The sequence below is a fragment of the Gopherus evgoodei genome, chromosome 8 (genome assembly GCF_007399415.2).
Source record: "Gopherus evgoodei ecotype Sinaloan lineage chromosome 8, rGopEvg1_v1.p, whole genome shotgun sequence".
Lineage (NCBI taxonomy): Eukaryota > Metazoa > Chordata > Testudines > Testudinidae > Gopherus > Gopherus evgoodei.
Genome location: NC_044329.1, coordinates 37918886 through 37936632, shown reverse-complemented (window position 1 = coordinate 37936632; position 17747 = coordinate 37918886). Strand labels below are relative to the sequence as shown.

The window sequence follows — 17747 nt, the reverse complement described above, 5'->3', positions numbered from 1 at the left end:
CTGCTGTGCTGCCTAAATACCTTTGATAGCCTGACCCAAAATCCAATCTTGTGGTTTCAAACTCTTGGTCCAATTAGCCAGCCCGGGGACTCTTCCTAAATGCCAGTGTGCCTGTCTCCTGCCAGGTGTTGGGGTGAGGCCTGGCTGTCTTTTGTGCTGCAAGTGAGTGCACCGGCAGTAGGTTAAACAGACTGGTACAGCTTTGCCTGGAGTCACAGGGCTGCAAGGATACTGTAAGCTGGGGACATGGCAGTCAGTTTAACTGCGATGGCTCAAAATAGCCACAGGGTGGCAGCTTACCACAAACCATGGACCCATTGCATGCAGCAGAAGGAAGGAGAGAAAATAGCAGGGAGTGCAGCTGGGTAAAAGCAAAGCAGTACAAGTTCCTGGAAGGAGTAGGCCTGGCAAGTAAGGACAGCAACCCTTCAGGAGGGTTTTTTTCAACACAGCTGTCAGGATGGCCGAGCGGTCTAAGGCGCTGCGTTTAGGTCGCAGTCTCCCCTGGAGGCGTGGGTTCGAATCCCACTTCTGACAAATGTGATTTTTATTAAATCCACTCCTGAAAGCAGCCTAGAAATTGGTAAATGTCTTAAATAAGCTGTTATGTCTGTGATATTATATAGGGTGCAGCCTTCTTCTGTATCCCACAGTCAGGTATTCCAGAGACAGGCAGCATCCCTTGCCTAATGGCAGGCTAGGCAAGCTCGACTGCACAGAGAAGAATGAGGATGAGACAGCCCCTCCCCCCACAGCCACTGTTCACAGTGCCTATAGCAGGGTCCCCAATGTGGTGCCTGCAGGTGCCATGGCATCTTAAGTATGCCTGCATACTGGCTGGAGGACGAGCATCTGGCAAAATGCCACCGACATGCTGCATCATCCAGAGGCGTCACCGCCAAAATGCTGCCAATTTTGGCAGTATTTCAGCGGTGACGCCTCTGGAGGACGCTACTTGTTATCATTTCACCGGGGATGCCTATTGACGTTGCCGCTTGTCAGCGGAATTTTGGTGGATGCTCATCTGCCGTAACGGTCCTCTGTGGCTCGTCATCTGGCGCCTGCCAGATGAAAAGGGTTGGGGACCACTGGCCTACATCAGTCAGTGATGTTAAATAGCAATTCACGTTCCCCAAGCCGCCTCAGGAAAGGCAGATGCTGAGGCCTGAAGCTGTGTGACCGTCACCATGATGAGCTATTCTGCTGTGTGTGGCCACTAGGAGGTACTAGGCTGGGGAGAGAGGGTGGGTCTGATTCTAACCTCCTGAGTGAAGGCCATTCTAACCAGCGAGCTGTACCTCTGTCTACTGGGATCCTGCCCCCAACTCTGAGCTTCATGGTCTGCCCCAACCTTGCTCTGCTGCCTCTGCCTCCCAGAAGCAGCAACAGGAAAGAGGCACAGGGTACTTGGCACCAAGCAAAGCACTTCCATGCACAGAACCAAAAAGCAATTTTGCACTAATGAGGCTGGCTATAGGAAGCTATGGCAGGTGGGGAGTTGGGGGCCCTATGGGGCATGGGCTGGGGGGAGGGTATCATGTTCAGTGTACATGAGGGGAGGCAGGGAGAAAAGGCAAAAAGATTTCTGTTTTTTCTGTTCCTTAGAACCTTAAGGGCAAACATCCCTACTGGTGCCAGGTTGAGAGCGAGAGATGGGGATGCGGGACCGCTGCTTGACAGCAGCTTAAACCCAAAGCACGTGTTGAGACACCAGTGGGCTGGACACACCCCTCCATCTATGGGACGGGGGAGTGGAGTATTCTGCAGCCCTGCCCTTGTTCAAGGGTGGTGACAGGGAGGGGCCAAGCAGAAAAAGAGGAGCAACAACTCCCCTCACACACACACACACACACCCTGTTAGTGCCATCAGAAGCTCCAGGCAGCAGGAAGCTGGAGCTGACACCATTCTGGGACACTGGGGGGCATTCTTCATTCAGGCGACTCTCTGCCCCAGCAGGCCTCCCCTCTCATGCAGTGCAGATGACTGGAACAGGGGCAGTGGTGCTCACCAGGCTGGCAGGGTGGGGATAAGCCAAAGGAATTACATGGGGGGTATATATCTCAGGCACGATGATGGGAAAGGGCCTAGTGCTCAGAAATGGGAGCTTCAGCTCAGGTGCAATGGCTTCTGCTGTGGTACCTTGTGCTCCTCCAGCTCCTGGCCATGGCTGGGAACCCACCTCTCATTCCCTAGCAAAGTGTTGTAGGCAGCAGGGCTGAGGTTCTAGGGAGCTGAATGGGGAGAGGGGGGCATTAGCCCTTGTAAAACTGTATGGCTGGAGGGACATGGTTTGGATGCTGCCATTTGAAAGCATTGGTCTTAAGCTCTGCCTCTTTCCCTCACTACAGCCTAAGGCTCACACTTTGCCTTCCAGCAGTGCTTTGAGAGATGCCATGAAGGTGCTGCTGTCACACCCTAATTTGTGAGAGGAGAAATCAAAGCCAGTTAGAGGGACCAACAGGCATCTGGCAGAGTGGAGCCAGTTCTCCAGCAGTTATGTGGAAGCGTGCCTTGGCTGTTAGTTGCTCTGGGTCAGGCTAGTTATTGAGGCTGCCCAATAGAAAGCCTGGGCTGACTCCCAAAAATGCAACATTTTTTACAAGGTGTTACCAACCAGAGATGGCCCTGTCCCTTGTTCCTGTGAGTGTTTTCCAATCATGGGAGGCCATAGGACGGGTGACAAACTTTTTGGCCCTTGGGCCACATCTAGGTGGGGAAATTGCAAGCATGGCCATGAATGTAGGGCAGGGGGTTGGGGTGCAGGAGGAAGTGTGGGGTGTGGGAGGGGGGGGCAGTGTACAGGAAGGGGCCCAGGGCAAGGGGTTGGAGCAGGGTGTGTGTGGAGTGCAGCAGGGGGCTCAGGGCAGAGGGTTGGGGCAGAGAAGGGATGCAGAGTGTATGAGGGGCTTAGGGAAGGAGGTTGTGGTGCAGGAGGGGGCTCAGGGCAGAGGGTTGGGGTGCAAGGTGAAGGGGAGGGTTCAGGGTGCGGGCTCCAGCCTGGTGTCGCTTACCTGGAGTGGCTCCAGGGTGGCAGCAGCAGGCACTGGGGCCAAGGCTGACTCCCTGCCTGCCCTGGCCCCACACCACTCCCAGAAGCAGCCAGCACCACATCCCTGCAGCCCCCGGGGAAGGGGGTGGCAGAAGGCTCTGCATGCTGCCCTTGCCCATGAGTACCTCCCCCACGCAGCTCCCACGGGCCGGAGCTGCGGGGGGAGGAACCCACAGGCAAGGGCAGCATGTGGAACCCTGTGTTCCCCCTCCCCTAGGGGCATAAGGAACACGGTGCCAGCCGCTTCCAGGAGCGGCGCGGGGCCTGCAGCACCATGTGTGTGGCAATCCCGCAGGCCAGATCCAGCCCGTGGGCCGTAGTTTGCCCACTCCTGCCATAGGACATTGTAGACCATGCCACTTTCTGCCTGGTGCTGTCCACATGAGGACCACTGGCCTTCGGTTTGCACAGCTGCCAAGCCAGCATGCTGCACCAGCACTAACCCTGCTGAAGCAGGGGCTCCCAAACAGCACCTACACCAAGCTGAGGGACCAGGCCCTTGCAGAGCAGTTTGGAAATGGCAGCATGAGACAAATCCATAGAGGCCCTAGAGCCCACCTGTCCCTTCCATCTAGAACAGAGCAGAGGCAGGAGTTCACAGCACACAACCCCCACAGTGCCCTAAAGGCAGCCAAATATGTTTTATTATGGAAGTCTGGAATGAAACACTGTATAAATGTTCTGAGCAGGAACAAATATGGGGGACCAGTCTGCCCACAAGCTCCATCCCCACCCCCACCTAGCAGAGAGGGTGGGGGATGGTGCAATGTACTCACTGCAGAGAGACAAGCACATGGAAGGCAAGAGTTTAAAAGTTAAGTGAAGGACTTTGAGGTTCACACATTATGTGAATGCCAGTTAAAAAGCTGCCCTAGAACCAGTTTTGCCATCCACCAATGATGTTAGGTAGGACAGGCCCACCAGGACTTTGGCTGGGCTGAGCCAATTGCAGTGGGAGGGCCTGCCAGCAGGGTCAACCCTGGAGCTACAGGATGGCACAGTGGTCAGGTGGGTCCCTGTGTGCAGATACAATCTCAGCCCCAGGGTTGGTCACACCATGTGATCCCAAGCAGTGAATTTTCTTTAGGGGGGAGCCAGCTGGTCCAGCTTGGTGTCATTTGCCATGAATAGGATTCTCTGGCTGATCTTCCCGATTGTCTCCACCTAGAAAGAGGAGGCCACAGAGAAGACAGCCATCCTGCCCCGGAGGCTCATCCCCACATCCCAGCTGAGTGTCTATCGACTGGGCTAATATGTTTAAGGGTCGCAGGGACAGCAGTGCCTCCTCCACTGGCCATTTTGTGTCTCTAGGCATTTACAAATAAACCAACCAAACAAAAAAACCATTTTGTTCACCCTGAACCAGACTTTTTCAAATTACCAACAATTCTGCTGGGGCTGGTGAGGGCAGGCAGGCAGGCTGGGAAGCTGGAGGTCTAATGGCAACTTAGTGTCAGAGACGGAGGGGGAAGAGGAAGCAGAGGGAAGGCAGGCATGCATAGGGCTCCTCCTAACGAGGTTTGGATGAAGGCCTGTGACCACCGCAGCATGCCCAGCTCAGAGGGTCTGTCTTCACAGTCAGTACATCCTCCCTATAACCTCAACTGCATGAACTCCCTCTTGTATCCTAGTCCAGGGGTTCTCAAACTGGGGGTTGGGACCCCTCGGGGTCGTGAGGTTATTACATGGAGGGGTCACGAGCTGTCAGCCTCCACCACAAACCCTGCTTTGCATCCAGCATTTATAACAGTGTTAAATATGTAAGAAGTGTTTTTAATTTATAAGGGGGGTCGCACTCAGAGGCTTGCTCTTTGAAAGGGATCACCAGGACAAAAGTTTGAGAACCACTGTCCTAGACAATGGCACCTTCTCTTCCTCGCCTCCCCAGCAACTACACATAGCGAAGAGCTTGGCAAGTATCCGTCTGTTCCCCGGATCCCCGGTGCTCAGCTTCCAGCTCCTGCAGCACAAATGCCATGCAAAGGGATCTACTCCATGCCAGCCCAAATCAGTCCCTGTGCTGCTGTCTGCCCATTTACAAAGTGACACAGGTAAAAAGAAACTCCCTGAACTCAGCGTCTGGCTCACTGCTGCCTGAACTGTTCCCTTCCAGGCCGCTTAGAAGGGCAGGGCTATCCCCAGAGGGGCACAGGCCAGCCAACCCCAGTCCCTCCACAAAAGGTTCTCATTATTCCTGGTGGTGAGAAGCCAGGAGGCTGCATTTCCTGTCTCGAGAGGGAACCTGGTGTCACAAGGCTGCCTCGGACATCTCAAGACGAGCAGAGAGCTGCCTTCCCCACAGCAACAGCACTAGCTCACCTGCAGCTGCTCTATTCTTAGGGCAAGAAACCTAACCTACAGGTTTCCAGCTCTCCCCTTCACACCTCCCGAGCCAAGGGAAGAAATCACTCTTTTTAGGGCTAAATGGGCCCCACAGTTGCCCTTGTCTTTTGTACAGATGGGGCAGCCCCAGAGCATGAGGCCCCACTTCTTGGGTTTCCAGATGCACACAGGAGCATAGGCAACCTGACCTGCTCACACAGGTCAGATGCACGTGTGGAAAATCTCAGCTCCTCTCTCCAGGGCCACACTAGGTCCCTGGTCTGAGCTCTAGGGTGACCCCCCCCACAGCTGCTCTTTCGTAACACGAACACCCTGGCACTAGCCAAAAGAGTGCTGGGAAAACCAGTATCCTGAATGGAGACCTGCAATGGCTCTGCATGCAGGAATGGAAGCTGACACTGAATGGGAGGGGGGGGTGCAACAGCCAGACACCTCGGCCCACTGCAGTCTCCCTCCCATGCAGCTTCTCCTTCCCCTCCCCCCCCAGGCTAGCTCCCTCCGCCTTCCCTTGACAACCAGCCCCACAGGCTGTCAACCTGAGTAAGGAATGTCAGGCCAGCCCCCTCAGGAGAGCCAAGATAATTTCTGTTGTTTTTTTGGGGCGTTCCCCCAGCCTGTCGGTCAAGTCTGAATCTTAAGAGGCCAGAGGTGAAAGGCCTTGTGGTAACTTACTGGGCCACATCCCTGTCCCCACACCTTCCAATTGCACAACAAAACTCCTGCCCCCAATCTCTGCATATCTGCTCCCGTTTCCCAGGAGATCCACTAAGGAGAGAGATGCTGAAAACAGCACGCACTCTCGTGGTCAGCAGATGCCATAGCAGCAGCAGTGTGATTGTCAGTCACACACACACTCACTGTTAGACTAGTACTGCCAGTATGTTCTAACAGCAAACTCTGCTGGATTATCACTTACACCCTGACCAGCTCGGGCACAGGCTTCCTGATGGTTTATTCACATACAAATTCACAATGGGAATCAGTCACTCTCCTCAGACAGACAACACCTGGGCCCTGCACTGTATCTTGTCCAAGTTTCTTGTCTACATGATTCTTCTCAGCTTGGAGAGAAGCTGGTACAACTGGCTGGTTTTTTTCTTGAAGACACTTTTAAAGGGAGAAGTTGTGAGGGTGGCAGGGGAAAGCCTGGCCTGACAGAAATACAGCTGGCAGCAGTGCCCATATCACCTGGACCAGCAAAGGGGCTCTGAGCTTAGTAGTTTGTAGCAAACTTCAAGAGGCCAAGGAGGGGGTTGGTGTGAAACATGGCTGGCAGCTGGGGGGATTCTTCTTCCCACTCCCCTCCCAGTCCCACATCTCATTACTACAGGTGCCTAAGCAGCAGTTCTGAGAAAGTGGCTTTCGGCATCTCTGGTGACACAGGAGCAACGGGGAACCCTCTGCTGTGTCATCCCACAGGCAGCACCCAGAGCTCAGGCACCTGCTTTAGACCAGCACAGCCAGATGCTCTAGGGCCCTGGCCCAGTGGTCCATGCAGAGGGGACTGGAATTCACACTGTTTGCTGCAGGGATTCTTTGGTGCACAAAGGAATTTGGTGAGAGCTCCTGGACCACAGACCACCACATTCACCTCCAGGCTCCTGCCAAACAGCAGGCGTGAGGAAGGAATTCAGGGCTCAGCCCATGTCCCATAAGGCACCTGGTGCTTGTGAGAGCTCACAAGGGAGGGGCTGGGGCAGAGGGTGGAGAGGGGGCTGAGGTATGTTGTTTCCTCCTGGAGAGAGAACTGGAGAAACTCCTTTCCCATCAGGAGGGTTGCTTCTTTCCAAACAAAGCCTGGTCATCCCAGCTGGCAGGAGGTTCCAGTCCCTCTCCCCATAAGACCTGCATCGGCCTTTAATGAGGACAGAGAGAGGGACGTTGCGTCTCGTCAGCTCAGCTGCACCAAGGGCCCTGTTAGCACTCTGGCCTGCAGGAACACTCCCAGATGAGCCAGTCCTCTATGGGAAAATGAGCTTGGCCTCCAGCTGCTTCCACAACACAGAGAGGACGCATCCTTCCCATGGCTGCAGAATCTGCTGGCTTCATAGTCCATGTCCCCACAGAGCTTTCTGACCATGGAATCTCCCAGAGGCCACTGGGCTTCCATCAGTCACTGTCATCGCTGTTGCTCTTCTCCTCCTGCTCCTCCTTCGGTGCCTCTGCCTCTTCTCTCAGGTCGGCAAAGAAGTCCTCTCTGCCGCCCAAGGCTTTGCTGCTCAGGGCCTTGAGCTGCCCACTCTTCTTCCTCTTCCGGTAATCATCCACCACCACAGAGCAGAGTGATGAGATGTCCCAGAACTTCACCTTCAGGTCGTGGCCACAGCTGGCCAGCAGCTGACCAGTGTGGGACTTGGCCAGCTGTTCAATGGGCTCCCCCAGGTGCTGTCCAACGCTGCCTATCACCCGATTAGGTAAGATATTCACTGCCCTGAGACAAGAACAGAAGATTGATTAAAGGAGGGCCAGGTCCACAGTAACTATGCATGGTACTCCAGCCAAGGAGGTGTTCTGGGGCACTCAGAGATTAGAAGACTATAATACAGAGCCAACTGTCCAGTAACTTTGCATGCTACCCCATCACTACCCACCTACCAGACAGGCGTCCTCTGGGATGCTGAGAGCTTAGAAGCGGGAAAGTGCCAAGTAGTTTAAGCCCCAAATTCAGGGCTTAGTAAAAAAGCTCAGCAGATCCAGCTCCAAGGAGATAAATTCTCACTTTGCTGTCAGGAATTAATGTAAACATCCCCTGGGAATCCAAATCCAGCAGCAACAGCCCCACAGTGCTGAACGCCAGAACCCAGGAAGGGAAATGCACTGGGAACAAAAGCACCTAGAATGAAATCCACAGTAGGAACAGCCCTGAACGCACAGCGAGGCCAATCTGGGGTTTTGATTCCTTCCAGTTTAACTGCCTTCATGGTGTTAGAAGCACAGCTCCCAAGATTTCCCACCAACAGCCCTTTCATGGAGGCACCCAGAGGGATCCAACCCAGTAGACAGTCTGAAGTCCATCCCCCAGCATCAGGGCAGGGGATTCCCTTGCAGTACTTCTGCCAGGGCTTTGCCCTGTCTGCTTGTAATGTGCCCTCTTCCCTTGGTATATTATTCCACGACTGCATTTGCCTTTGACAAATACACCTCTACCCCAATATAACGCAACTCAATATAACACGAATTCGAATACAATGCGGTAAATCAGTGCTCCGGGGGGCGGGGCTGCGCACTCTGGCGGATCAAAGCAAGTTCGATATAACGCGGTTTCACCTATAACACGGTAAGATTTTTTGGCTCCTGAGGACAGCATTATACTGGGGTAGAGGTGTATTTTCCCTTTGCTCAATTCCACCCCAATCCTCCTAACCCCTTGGCCCTTCTCTCTCTCCTCCCTCCCCCCTCCCCCCCCGCTATTCACACCCTGTAGAGCCTCCGAGCAGAAGTCCATCACGTCCTCTCACCCCTGCTAGCAGAAGCAAGGCAGGCAGCCCACTTTTCCCAGTCTCCCTGCTGGGAGCCGGCACTGGGCTCTCTAACCTGATGACTCCATCGATGGAACCTGTGCAAAGGACATTCTCCGTGACTGGGACCATGCAGTCAATGGACTCAGCCTTCACTGCAAAGCGGTCACTAGTGGCACCAAAGCCGTCCCAGTTGAAGAGATAAATGGTTCCCTCGCCAGAGCCGCATGCCACTTTCTTCCCTCTCTGGACAAGAAGTGAATGAGGCAGAGCTGAAAAAGCAGAAGCTCAGGACAGGACCCTCCCCTCCCCTCCCCTCCCCACACGGGCTCTCTAGCAGGGAGTGCTAACGTCAGGGGCCGATAGCACAGGGAGTGTGATAGAATGGGCTCCTTTCCTCTTAGTCAAGGGAGTCCACGTGTTTAACTCAGCAGGGTCCTTCGAGCTCATGACTGAATATTAAAGGGCACTGGAGCACTCACCACTGCCCATGTCTGGGACAGCTCAGTGCTGAGGCAGGGAAACCTGGCTCTGTATTGCTACCCCCACATGAAGGAGTCACAAAGGTGGCCCGTGAGTGTCTACCTTCATCAGCGCGATGGACGTCAGGTCTCCACTCTGAGGCTCTGAAAGCAGCTCAAAGCGCCGTCTCTTGATGTTGAAGACACCCATAGTTCCATCGCCACTGTGGGAATCAAAGTGGTACATTGCACTCACTTAGACACAGGATTCCTCACTTCCTGTCCTAAACTGGCAAGTGTTACCTTTATACCCACCAGAGGTGGCTGCACACTTCAGAGAGAGAATATAAGTGATCCCCCCCTTTGGGATTGTCCAGGATGAGAACAACAACAAACTCCAGTGATTACAAAGGGTCTGGGGCCATGGTGATAATAGCACTTAACCGCTCCTTCAAGGGCGAAGACAACTGTGCCATCTGCATTAGACAAGCAGAACCAACAATGTGCGAACAAAACTGCTCTCCCCCTAGGGGAGCTGCTCTCAGGCCCCCTGGAGCAGGCTTTGCTGCCTTATGTGCCCACAGGCGCCCTCAGTACATGTGGCTGAGGACCCCAACGTCACCTGGTGGTGAGCAGGAGCTTCTTGTTCTCATCTATGGCCATGCTGCTGATGTACTCCTCGTGCTGCCGCATCTCCATGATGGATGTGCCTTTGCGGAGGTCCCACACCTTCAGCATCCCGCCATCGTCCCCCGTGGCAAAGAGGTGCTCATCTATCACCAGAAGGCTGTTCAGGGCTGAGCTGTGAAGACCCCTGCCCCAGTCACCACAAACGTCGGGGACTGAGAAAACCTTTCTACCTGAGGCAGCCCTGTGAGATGCTCCACGCTGTGGCAGGGACCAGAGGCACCTCAGTTAGCCATCTGCCATTCAAAGGCCCTGCCATGGAGGTCTGCCTACATGGCAGCTCTAGCCATGGTACCGAGCACAGGTGCAATCTGGGGGAGGGAGGAGTTTGGCACCCCCAGCATGCTGGGTGTTCCTAGAGTGAGGGAACATGGAAGGAGCCCATTTTCAGGCAGCAGAGAGCTCTCCAGGAGCTCTCAAACCTCTAAAGGGGGCCATCTGGAGAGGGCAGCACCTCCTATCAGCGTGTGTGGGGGAGGAGGAAACCAGTTCCCTCCAGAGCAGGGGTTCTCAAACTGGGGGTTGGGACCCCTCAGGGGGTCGCGAGGTTATTATATGGGGGGTTGCAAGCTCTCCATTCCAAACCCTGCTTTGCATCCAGCATTTATAATGGTGTTAAATATATAAAAAAGTGTTTTTAATGTATAAGGGGGGGGGGGGTCGCACTCAGAGCCTTGCTATGTGAAAGCGGTCGCCAGTAAAAAAGTTTGAGAACCACTGCTCCAGAGCTAGTTCCTGCAGCCGGACTTGGCCAGAGAGGTCGGTAGAGGGTGACCGGTGACCACCCAGATGCAGCGGGCTGTCACTACAGTCCTGGCCCCATGGCTGGCTCCAAGGTTTTGGTCATTTGGCCTGCTCTTTGCCCCAGCATCCCATCTGAGTCTTTGACAGCCCCACCAGGCATGGCAGCCTTAGGGCAGATTTCCCTGCTCCCCATCCCACACATGGCCCAGCCAGCACCAAGCAGCACACAGCATCAGGGATGGACATGATGGTCAAGAGAGAGTGCATGGGAGACCAGCTCCCTGCCAAAAGGGGCTGCCAGCTCTAGTGGAAATGCTGAACCAATGGATACTCAGGGAGGAACCACTCTTCCACTCTAGGGAGCTTAGGCAGCCAGTTCCCAGGAGGCCCTCGCTGGGCAGGGCAGGGCTGCGTGGGGCCGGGAATCCCCTATAGACACATACCTGTGAGCCTTGGAGAAGCGTGTCACCAGCCGGCCCTCCTCCACATTCAGGATGTGGATGGATTTATCCTTAGACACAGTGAAGAGCTCTGAGGACAAGACACACAGTATACATTCAGCACCCTCAGCCCATCCAGCAACCAGAGCAGCAGGAGTGACCCCGAGTTACCCAACTCCAGTGCCCATGTCCTGTGCTTATCCCTCACTAGCAGGATTCCCCCAAGATCGCTGTTACTCCTGGGCTCTGTGGCCATGAAGCCGACCAGGATCCTAGCCCTGCCCTGGAGCAGCGTAACACAGTGTGCTAGGGCGCAGAAATATCGTGGCAGAATGGGACTTCTGAGCTACAGGGAGGAAACCCTTGGCAGTCTCGTGAGGGAGGAGAAAGGGCAGCTGGGAGCCCTGCCCCCGCCACACCTCTCGGATCTCTAGTCTTCACAGTACGGACTGACTGCATGGCTCTGAGCAGTCACTGTGCAACAGTCAAGCAGCCCCAGCCCCGCCTCTCCACACTCCCCCATACATTCCAGTCTCTCTGGACCCCTCACTCCCAGGCACAGCTGATCTCATCCACAGGCTGGGAGCTCAGCACATTTCCTGAGTCAAGCACAGCTAGGCCTGCTCAGCAATTGGCTGAGAGACTTCTAAGCAAACTCCAGCAAACTCCTCACACTGCTGCATGGCTGAGACCCAGAAAGGCTCAGCAGCCCCCCTTCCAGGATGCAAGGAGAGGGGCTTCTCCCCAGAAGACAGAGAAAGGCATTCTCCTTGCTAGCTTGACTTCCACCCAGCGTGTCTGCACAGGTCGCTACAATGGTGTTAGAAAGTCGAAAGGAGGTGCACTCACTGTGTCCGTCGTGGGAAAAGGACACTTCCCGGCAGGATTTCAGGTGATGTCCCGAGGACCAGAGCTCCCGGTTCCCACCCTCCAGGCAAGAGTATGAATATCTGAAACAAAAGCATGTGTGTTAAGGCAACACCAGTGGAGAGCTGCTCCCTGTCTTGTCCTTCCAGCTAAGGTGTACAGCTTTTGGGCGTGGAAGGAGCATTCAGATCCAAGATTAGGGACTCCTGGTGCCTTGAATGGGGAGGTCTGTGTCCAGAGGGGGGTTTCATGGTACAGGACTGGAGGGGGGGGGGATATGCCATGTCCAGATTGCTGGAGCATCACCAGCCCCCAGAGGTGGAAGGGAAACAGAAGTCAAAGATTTGAGGAGCTGGATTCACATGGGAGAAAAAAGATCCCGGTGGAGCAGGAGCCCCAGCTGTGTGATGGGAAAGGAACAGGTGGCATCTTAGCATTGAGGGTCAGCTCCCACAAAGAGAGACCCCTGTTTCCCAGTGCTCACTATCAGGAACTGGAAACTCCCCAGGGCTAGTAGGAGGCCAATCTCCAAACCAATGGGATTCTGAGGGACCATGAATGCTGGGCAGGTCCAAGGCAGGTCACTAGAGAGGCACCATTGCAGCTGGGAGAGATGGCAGGTGCAGCGAGAGGCAGAGACTTTGCACTACACCTGTGTGAGTGCAAGACAGATTTGTGGCACCGTCAAGTGTTGAAATGGAGCCGTGCCAGCCAAGAACCTGTTCCCAGTCTAAGCTCTTGGTGGAGAAAGGATGATGTGTCCCCAGCTACAGCATTGCAAATGCCAATGCTCCGATACTGGAAGCAGCTTTGCCCAGCCCCAATCTTCCTCTGCAGAGATAAGTGGTTTCTTCAAGCCAACCTAGCCTTGGAGCATGGAAAAAACCACCTCTAAACACACATCACTCTCCAGAAGAAGCCTCTTCCCAAACCCCAGGCTTCTCCCGGCTCCGTCACCTCCAGCAGCTGAGCCTGCCTCCTATGGACAGTGGTGGGGTGGGGCTGGATGGGCCATGAGGTCACGGACTCCTACCCATAGTATACACCCCATAGGGGCCCCTCTCTCTCTGCCTCCTGGGCAGTGCTGACCCTGTGGGTTTCCTTGCAGCTTTCTGGTTGCACTGCCTGTTGCTAGAGCCTGTTGCTGATTATCTACACGGTGCTCTTCTCTCAGATAGATCCAACTCACACATAGACATCGCCATCCACATCGCCGGCTGCAAGGATGTCCTGGCTGGGGTGGAAAGCAATGGTGTTGGCAGCAGCTTCAAAGGAGATGTCCTCTGGGGTGTCTCGAAGCCTGGGCTCCGGCTCCTCCTGCTCCAGATCTGCCTTTGTGGGGTAGAGAGACATGAGCTAGATGGTCAGCCAAGACACCACCGGGATGCTCAATTCCACTCTCCCCCTTGCGCACACAGCGGCTGCTAGCAGGGCTTATGATTCCCCACTACTGAACCCTCGCCAAATATATGGGGACACCAGCAGAGCCCCCACTGCCCGTCTGACATGCATCCAAAGGGGGGAGCCGACCTGCATGTGTCCTGCATCTTCCTCCTCCTCCATGGCTGCCTCCAGCTCCTGAGACATTCCCTAGGTGGAAGGAGAAAGAGATCATCAGATTTAAGTGAGGGAAGGTGCATCCTGGGGAGCAGGTCGTCAGCGCTGCCTCCAATCAAATACAACCAAGGGAACACAATCAAGACAAATGGGCCCACTCCAGCCCCAGCAAGAAATGTCCCCTGGGGCTAGGACCCAGGAGACACTACTATGACAGATATGACTATTTCCTGCTATAGCCTGGAAAAATCCCATTGAACTAAGTATCTTTCGAGTCCACTGTATCAAACATAAAGGTTACGTGTTATTGAGGAGTGTGTGTGACCTTGCTAGAGGGGAGATGGGATATGAGTTGGAACTTCCAAGGACTACATTGAATAATGAGCCCAGAATGAGCTTTTGGACAGACAGTGTCAAGTGGGGGAACCTCTAGGGGAGGAAAATGCAAATTCTCAACTCTAGTTATGCAAAAGCCCTGTAGAGCTATATCCTGAGGAGAGGATGATTGTCTATTGCTTATCTGTTTCCAGAATCTGAAGTTCAAAGGCCCAGGCTGTAAAAGGACAGACTAACCTATTCATGGATGTACTTGTTCTGGGCTGAAGCTGTTATGAATAAGGCCCTACCAAATTCACAGCCATGAAAAAACACATCACAGACCAGAAATCTGGTCTTTTGTGTGCTTTTACCTTATACTATACTTATTTCATGGAGGAGACCAGCGTTTATCAAATTGGGGGTCCTGACCCAAAAGGGAGTTGCGGGGGAGGATTATTGGGGGTGGGGCAGGCAATTGTGGTATTGCCGCCCTTACTTGCATGGTGCCTTCAGAACTGGGCAGCCAGAGGCTAGCAACTGTTGGTTAGGCACCCAGCTCTGAAGGCAGCACCCTGCCAGCAGCAGCACAGAACTACGGGTGGCAATGCCAGACCATGCCACCCTTACTTCTGCACAGCTGCCTGCAGAGCTGGGCAGCTGAAAAGTAGCGGCTGCTGACTGAGGGCCCAGCTTTGCAGAGAGCAGCGCAGAAGTAAGGGTGGCAATATCATAACATGCCAGCAGCTGCCGCTCTCCAGCTGCCCAGCTCTGAAGGCAGCACCGCCACCAGCAGCAGTGCAGAAGTAAAGGTAGCAGTATTGCAACCGCCCCTACAACAACCTTGCAACTCCCCACAACTCCTTTTTGGGTCCGGACCCCTACAATTACAACACTGTGAAATTTCAGATTTAAATAGCTGAAATAATGAAATTTACTATTATAAAAATCCTTTGACTGTGAAATTGACCAAAATGGACTGTTAATTTGGTAGGGCCCTAGTTATGAATTTGCAGCCACCGAAAAATCCCTTTGTGGGCTTTGAAGGACTGACTTCACCAGAGCCCTTGTGAGTGAGGGGGTGATCTCTGGAAAGCTTATTAGCATTCTTTGTTTTAATGTGTTTTCTCTTCAGAATAAATGTGTTTGCTTAGAAAAGTGTTGTGGGGTAACTTGTAACTGTGCACAAATACACTGCTTAAAGCCTCTGAAGAGGAAGAGCAAAGTACAGCCACTGGCCTGTCTAGGCTGCCTGGCTTGCTGGGAATAACACATTGTAGGCAGGGAATTGTGCAGCCAAGAAAAACCCCAGTCAGGAGGGAGGCATGTGCCTCCACCCAGCTGAGGGGGGTACAGGTGCAGTTGTCCTGAACTATGACAGCTGCTCCCCTCACCACAGCAGGTTAAAGGGAAGACAAAATGTCCCTGAGTCCTCCATGGGGAACAAAGAGAAGGGTAGGGCTACTGGGCTCCATTGAGGAAGAAGAGTTGCTGCTAAGGACCCACAGGGGATGGAAAAGGAACACCTACTGTTTATAAAAATGGAATCTGTTAACACAGCCCTCCTCCTGCAGTGTGGACAGTCTTGGGCCTGGTCTACACACAGGAATTGGACTAGTTTAACTAAATCTGTGTAAAAACCAGTTTAGTTAAATGAGTGTAAATCAATACTAGTGTGTCCATAAAGGGGTTTGCTGTGGTGTAATTGAATCAGTTTAAAAACACACCTTTGGTTAGACCAGTGCGCGTTCATGTGTAGACACAGTTGAAGAGGTGAATGTACTGAATCAAAAGTGCAGACAGACAACGCCAGCAAAAGCCAGATATGATGCAAACAGGTCAAGGCCCCAGGTATAAAGGGGACAAACTAATTGCTGTAGAATCATGCTCAGGAATCTCAGCATTCCTTTTAGAAACAACACAAAAAAACCAGCAAGTCAGTAGCACTGATGCCTGTGAAAAAAACACCTTTCAAGTGCAACCCAGACTTTAACACATAGGCAGGTACACCCAGGCCTACAAGCAGCCTGTAACATGAGTTCTCAGGGATGAACTAGCCCATTCATCTCAATGAGACATTAACGCTGGAGACTAATGATATTTAAAATACCAACTCTAGTAGCTACTACAGAAGAATGACCACACTGGGTTTGACCAAAGGGTCCATCTAGCTCAGTATCCTGTCTTCCCACAGTGGGCAATGCCAGGTGCTTCAGAGGGAATGAACTGAACAAGTAATCATCAAGTGATCCATTCCATCGACAGCTTCTGGCAAAGCCATTGATGGACCTATCCTCCGTGAACTTATCTAATTCTTTTTGGAACCCAGTTATAATCTTGGTCTTCACAACATCGTCTGGGAAGGAGTTCCACAGGTTGAATGTGCATTGTGCGATGAAATACTTCCTTTTGTTTGTTTTAAACCAGCTGCCTATTAATTTCATCTGGTGACCCTAGTGTCATAACCTTAGTCCCAGATTTGGACCTTAGCGTCCAAAATATGGGGGTTAGCATGAAAACCTCCAAGCTTAGTTACCAGCTTGGACCTGGTACTTGCTGCCACCACCCAAAAAATTAGAGTGTTTTGGGGCACTCTGGTCCCCCTGAAAAACCTTCCCTGGGGACCCCAAGACCCAAATCCCTTGAGTCTCACAACAAAGGGAAATAATCCTTTTTCCCTTCCCCCCTCCAGGTGCTCCTGGAGAGATACACAGACACAAGCTCTGTGAAACTACACAGAGTGACTCCCCCCTCTGTTCCCAGTCCTGGAAACAAAAAGTACTTTCCTATTCACCCAGAGGGAATGCAAAATCAGGCTAGCAAATCCAACGCACACAGATTTCCCCTGATTTCTTCCTCCCACCAATTCCCTGGTGAGTACAGACTCAATTTCCCTGAAGTAAAGAAAAACTCCAACAGGTCTTAAAAGAAAGCTTTATATAAAAAGAAAGAAAAAATACGTACAAATGGTCTCTCTGTATTAAGGTGACACAACACAGGGTCGATTGCTTAAAAGCATATTGAATAAACAGCCTTATTCAAAAAGAATACAAATCAAAGCACTCCAGCACTTATATTCATGCAAATACCAAAGAAAAGAAACCATATAACTTACTATCTGATCTCTTTGTCCTTACACTTAGAAACAGAAGACTAGAAAGTAGAAACTACTTCTCCAACGCTCAGAGAAAGCAGGCAGACAGACACAAAGACTCAGACCCAAAGTTCCCTCCACCCAGAGTTGAAAAAATCCAGTTTCCTGAATTGTCCTCTGGTCAGGTGCTTCAGGTGAAAGAGACATTAACCCTTAGCTATCTGTTTATGACACCTAGTTCTTGTGTTATGAGGAGTAAATAACACTTCCTCATTTGCTTTCTCCACATCACTCGTGCTTTTATAGACTCTGTCATATACCCCCTTAGTCACCTCTTTTCCAAACTGACAAATCCCAGTTTTTTAATCTCTCCTCGGATAGAAGCTGTTCATCCCCCTAATCATTTTAACTCCTCTCCTGAGCCCTTTGGCAGGAATATCAGTTAATCTGCTTGCCCTTGAGTGCAGGGTGCATTAACAAGCCTGTCCTCGTGCCGGGAGCCAGGGAGTCGATGTCGAGGTTTGCTGACTCGGGAAATGAGGAATACAAACCTCCCTTCCTTACTCCAAAGGGGTGGGGGGGAAGGGAAAGAAAAGTTTCCTCCCGCTACCGTGCGCCAAAAGCCTCAAGCAGCGTCCTGTCCCCCATCCCCCACCAGCAGCTTCGCTCTCTGATGCGGCTGCAGCACCGAGGGGTCGATCTGCAGCTCCGCACACGCGGGAGCAGCCCAA

The 17747-nt window shown here is 52.8% G+C and overlaps 1 protein-coding gene and 1 non-coding gene across 3 annotated transcripts in view; one reads left to right on the top strand and one right to left on the bottom strand.

Moving 5' to 3' along the window:
• The first annotated feature begins 454 nt into the window (after positions 1-454).
• TRNAL-UAG lies at positions 455-537 on the top strand. Its single transcript has one exon. It is a non-coding gene; the product is annotated as a tRNA-Leu (tRNA).
• Positions 538-6326: 5789 nt separating this feature from the next.
• Positions 6327-17747, bottom strand: part of WDR55 (WD repeat domain 55) — a 12770-nt gene continuing 1349 nt past the window's right edge. The window contains exons 2-10 of one of the 2 annotated variants that reach the window (XM_030573109.1): positions 15650-15828; positions 13581-13640; positions 13240-13382; positions 12033-12133; positions 11187-11274; positions 9935-10114; positions 9437-9536; positions 8928-9097; positions 6327-7824 (exon numbers count right to left, since the gene is read on the bottom strand). In XM_030573109.1, the coding sequence (XP_030428969.1) occupies positions 7503-7824; positions 8928-9097; positions 9437-9536; positions 9935-10114; positions 11187-11274; positions 12033-12133; positions 13240-13382; positions 13581-13637 (1161 nt within the window). In that variant the 5' untranslated portion in view covers positions 13638-13640; positions 15650-15828 and the 3' untranslated portion in view covers positions 6327-7502. The remainder of the gene's footprint in view (positions 7825-8927; positions 9098-9436; positions 9537-9934; positions 10115-11186; positions 11275-12032; positions 12134-13239; positions 13383-13580; positions 13641-15649; positions 15829-17747) is intronic. The other variant, XM_030573108.1, reaches the window with a different exon arrangement.